The sequence below is a fragment of the Sinocyclocheilus anshuiensis genome, unplaced genomic scaffold (assembly GCF_001515605.1).
Source record: "Sinocyclocheilus anshuiensis isolate Anshui unplaced genomic scaffold, SAMN03320099.WGS_v1.1 scaffold246, whole genome shotgun sequence".
NCBI classification, from domain to species: Eukaryota; Metazoa; Chordata; class Actinopteri; order Cypriniformes; family Cyprinidae; genus Sinocyclocheilus; species Sinocyclocheilus anshuiensis.
Window position 1 is genome coordinate 1816911 of NW_015542356.1, and position 5187 is coordinate 1822097.

At 35.0% G+C, this 5187-nt stretch overlaps 1 protein-coding gene across 1 annotated transcript in view; it reads left to right on the top strand.

Moving 5' to 3' along the window:
- Positions 1-5187, top strand: part of LOC107691804 (hepatocyte cell adhesion molecule-like) — a 9237-nt gene that overhangs the window by 2016 nt on the left and 2034 nt on the right. Inside the window, exons 2-5 of the mRNA XM_016490610.1 lie at positions 3828-4169; positions 4264-4545; positions 4637-4730; positions 4825-4910. Coding sequence (XP_016346096.1) covers positions 3828-4169; positions 4264-4545; positions 4637-4730; positions 4825-4910 — 804 coding nt within the window. The remainder of the gene's footprint in view (positions 1-3827; positions 4170-4263; positions 4546-4636; positions 4731-4824; positions 4911-5187) is intronic.

Genomic DNA, 5187 nt, shown 5'->3' on the forward strand with positions numbered 1-5187 from the left:
CAAAACTTAATTTTTGATTAGTAATATGCATTGCTAAGGCTTCATTTGGTCAAATGTAAAGGCGATTTTCTCAATATTTAGATTTTTTTGCACCCTCAGATTCCAGATTTTCAAATAGTTGTATCTCGGCCAAATATTGTCCTATCCTAACAAACCATACATCAATGGAAAGCTTATTATTCAGCTTCCATATGTTGTATAAATCTCTATTTCAAAAAATTGACCTTTATGACTGGTTTTGTGCTCCAGGTTCACATATATATATTAATAAAGTTAGTCCAGTGTTGGACTATCACTGTCCAAAATTGACAGTGATATGTGAACCTATATTTAACGTAGTCTGGGTTGTTGTTGTTGTTGTTTTTAATACTGTAGTGTGTGGGTTCTGACTATAATTTCATGTCAGACTATACAGGGTTAAAATAAATTCCATTTGATTTTATATTGGGTTGTATAATGCAATGATATTTAGACATTCAAATGAAAAATTAAAATTTTTTGTTTCTTTTGTAGTCTAGTGTTACAGTGTAATGCTGTGCCTGTCTGTAGCAGTGTTAGAGCAGATAGCAGCATTAGATAGCAGAGACAATATGTTACTCGAAGGACAAAGACGACTTTCAATGTACTTTATATTGCTATTTACAACATCATGAAAACCCATTCCTATCCTCGCATCATGACAACTTTAGAAGGTGTTTGTGTTGTACAATTGGCCAATGTTGTCATCAACAGAGTCGCAGGAGCCCCGTGTGTCACTTTTCATCTAATCACACTGATTGTTTGTCGCTTTGTAGGTCCTTTTCATGCCAGGATATTGGACCAAACAATTCAAGCTTTTGTGTGCTCATCTCTGGCAGGCCTTTCGCACTGTAAGCAGTTACCAAGGAGATGGGCTGTTTCCACACAGGCTTTATTCTGCTGGTTATCAGACAGAGAATGAGAATCTTTGATGCTTTACATTAAAATTCTAACAGCTTTAAAAGGTGACCCACTGTCTGTTCAGCCTTGTCTCCTTCTTCTCCTGTATCGGAGTATTATTGAGCCCATTCTTATGTATGGTGCCATTTGTTTTTTTCATATGCTTGCAACTGTTAATTGGAACAAACTTTTAAAGATACCACATTTGGCTAGTAGAATTATTGGTATTCCTACTCCAAAGTTATCGGAGTGTGTTACTTCAGCTATGATTCGGAAAGCACATATAATCCTAAATGACCCAGATCACCCACTCCATCGGTATTTCATCCCTCTCCCATCTGGCCGTAGGTATATACTACCTATGTGTAGGAGGACTAACTTTATTAAGAGTTTTGTTCCTACAGCAATACGTGCTTTAAACACACAGGAAATTAGCCTTTGTCTTACACTCTTGCCACTTTTTTTTTTCGTGAATGTATTGTGACAAGTTTGTACATAATGGGTACTTGTCCTTGTGTTGTATACGCACCTTCTGTGAAAATGAATTTCCTCTCTGAGGACAAATAAATTATCTATCTAAAATACAGTACAAAATTAAAACAGATCTTCTTTTTAAAAAAAACATCGACATTTATTAATACCATGTATAACATTAATGAGGCAAGCCAATAAGGAAAATTGACAGTGATATGTGAACCTATATTTAACGTAGTCTGGGTTGTTGTTGTTGTTGTTTTTAATACTGTAGTGTGTGATTAAAAATATTAAGCAGCACAAATGTTTTCAACATTTATAGTAAAATGAAATGTTTCTTGAGCAAAAAAATCAGCATATTAGAATGATTTCTGAAGGATCATGTGACACTGAAGGCTGGAGTAATGATGCTAAAAATTCAGCTTTGCCCTCACAGGCATAAATTACATTTTAAAATATTTAAATAGAAAATACGTATTTTTTTATTTGCAATAATACTTCACAATATTACTGTTGTTATTGTCTTTTTAATCAAATAAATGCTACCACAGTGAGCATAAAACACTCCTTCCAAAAACAGTAAAGAAATCTCACCCCGAACTTTTAAATTAGTGTATATTGTTATAGTAACTATGCTTGATTATATAGTTAGTTTCGTTTTATTATTTGTCATTACTTCTCCTGCTGTTCCTGAGAGTGTCATAACAGAGTTGTGACCCATTTTTGGCTTGAATGTGCTCAAATTTGAGTCATCAATATCTTAAGAGCTCGATTGTAAAAGGTGTCTTGGACTGTGCAAATGTACTTTATGTAAGTTATGTTGTTGCCCTCTCTGGCAATGGGATCTGATGAGTGTTATTATAGCTTTATGTGTAGTGACAGTCAGATAGAAGACAGGGTGATACCTTACCAAACTGACAAATTAAGTTTAATCTTGTGGAAATAATAGGGGAATGCTAATGAACCATCATCTAACGTGAACATGAAATAGAAATAGAAATAGAAGAGAGAGAGAGAAAGTTTCACTCAAATGTACAAAACAGAATAAAAGATCTGTCTGTCACTACTTCCGTTATATATAACGAAAGAAATAAAATGCTAAATTTAAAAATGCCATTATTTTACAGGACCAGTCATATTTATTGTATGTAATAATTACCGTATTGGCCCGAATATAAGACGACCCTGATTATAAGACGACTCACCTTTTTACAGATGTACCTTTTGGAAAAGGCTTTTTAAAAACCAAATCTTGTTTTTTCTCAGTAAAACACATTTTGTCTTCAATTATTTTCATATTGCATATTTTTCCTATTTTAATTTTTGTTTTGAAAGTATGGTAAAAACTGGTAAACTGTACCAACAATCACATTTAAAAAATATACACTTTTTGATATACCACTAAAAAACCACTAACAAACTGCGTTGTTGTCCACGTCGACATGCAGTATGTCAGGCTACGGCGTAGGTTCGACGCAGAAGTATAAATTGGGCTTTAGTGTCCTACAGTGCACTTACTACAGGTTCAATCCTCACAGAGGAGCCTGAGGTCAAGTGCTTTGCTCAAGAGCATAATGGCTAAGAGCACAGGTCAATCCTTGTGGTGATAAAACCATCAGACTTATGATTATGAGCTCTGATAATGAACCCTGAGCTGTATAGAATACTTCTGTTTTTTGAAGAAAAAAAATCACTAAAATCTCTAAGTAACTAGATTGAAAAAAAATAAATGAAATTATAGATGTATGCATTTGAATTGCATAGAAAATTCCTATCCATTTGGATTACAGTTGTAACATAAACAAAATAATATACTTCATGGGATGCATATTTGTCAGTCATAGATTAACAAAAAAAGTTGATTTCTGCACTCAAAAATCATGACATGACTATAGAAACATGATTGTGCATTTAAAATACTTTCACACTCCTACAGGAATCCTGTTATTTATTATCTGTTTCATCAATATATGGCTCACAAATATGCATTCCATTTAAAGGATTAGTTCACTTCCAGAATAAAAACTTCATTATAATTTACTCACCCCCATGTCATCCAAGATTTTCATATCTTTCTTTCTTCAGTCGAAAAGAAATTAAGGTTTTGAGGGGAAAAAAAATCCTGGATTTTTCTCCATATAGTGGACTTCAATATAAAATAAAAAATAATAATAATAATATCCTTTTTAATTTATATACTTTCTATACGTCTTGTCTCCTACAATTGTGTACCTCCAGATTTTACATGCAATTCAAAAACAGAAATCTTAAATTTAGGCCTACATATTTTTTGAGTGCAGTCAACAACAGTTCAGGTAATGACTCTTTATAAACTTTTTGATAATGACTTCACTGCCGACTTGGTCTCTTCACAATTTGGCAAACTAACATTAATCTCATAAATCAGATTTTAAATGAGATTGTTTGTGTCACAGCATGTGTTCAGGGAGTGAACATCACCACTCTTGAGACTCTAATCAGAGGGACGGTGGGTGGAGAAGCTCTGCTCTCCGTCCGATACACAAGCACCAGTCTGGATCCTCCTGTAATCAAATGGCAGCTGAAGAGGGACAAACCTGTTACAGTGGTCCAGTCCATCGGTACGGAGATCATCGGTAACCTGCGACCGGAATACCGAGACCGCATCCTTGTTTTTGAGAACGGGACACTGCTGCTCCATAACCTCAGGCTGTCTGATGAGGGCACTTATGAAGTAGAGATCTCCATCACTGATGACACCTTCACTGGAGAAAGCAGCATCAATCTGACGGTGGATGGTAAGAAAAATCAAACATTACAGAATCATAATTGGTATCAATCTACTGATACCAGTAACTCATAACAATAAAACCATACCTAAAATTTTGCCAGAGCCAATCTCTAAGCCACACGTCCACATGGTCACCTCCACCGTGCTGGAACTGATGGAGAATTTCACACTAAACTGCACCCATGAAACAGGCACTAAGACCACCTACAGCTGGGCAAAAGGGGGTCATCCATTACTTAACGAGACCCGTCTGCTGCTGTCACCGGACCAGAAGGTCCTGACCATCACACGTGTTCAGATAGTTGATGATGATGTCTACAGCTGTATGGTGGAGAACCCTATTAGTAGCATGAGAAGTCCACCGGTCAGACTCACCGTTTACAGTAAGGACGGGTTATTTGAGCATAACTCATTATTTTCACATAATTATTGATTCATTCATTAAAATGGCTGAAAATGTTCTTTTGTTTCCAGAAAGAAGCTCTCTTTATATCATATTGTCTACAGTGGGCATCTTCCTCCTTGTCACTCTTGTAACTGTGTGTGCTTGCTGGAAGCCGTCAAAGAAGTATGACTTTTTTTTTTTCTTTGCCCCTTGTCCATCCTTAAGTTAACAATGATGGTGTAAATTGACATGTCACCACAAATACTTTCATTAACAGAACAAAAAGACAGAAGTCCAAAACTATTAAACCAAGATCTATTCAACAAAACCATCATATCAGGTATCAAGACGTCAAGCCAGAGGGTATGTATAATTATGTTTCTTCATATTGATTTTCTGTCCATATTAAATGTTGATCACAGCCAATACACAATAAGCAAACAGGCCCATTTATTACATTTTTAATGAATTATGATAGTAATTAAAAGAAATGTTCTGATGTATTGTTGATTGCCATAAAGCATAACCCTCAGTATGTACAACTGACAAAATTATCAGTTAAAATGTCTGCTTTATTGTTTACTACTACCACAGAAAAAAAAGAAAAAAAAGAAAAAGAAAAAGAAAAACAATATATATA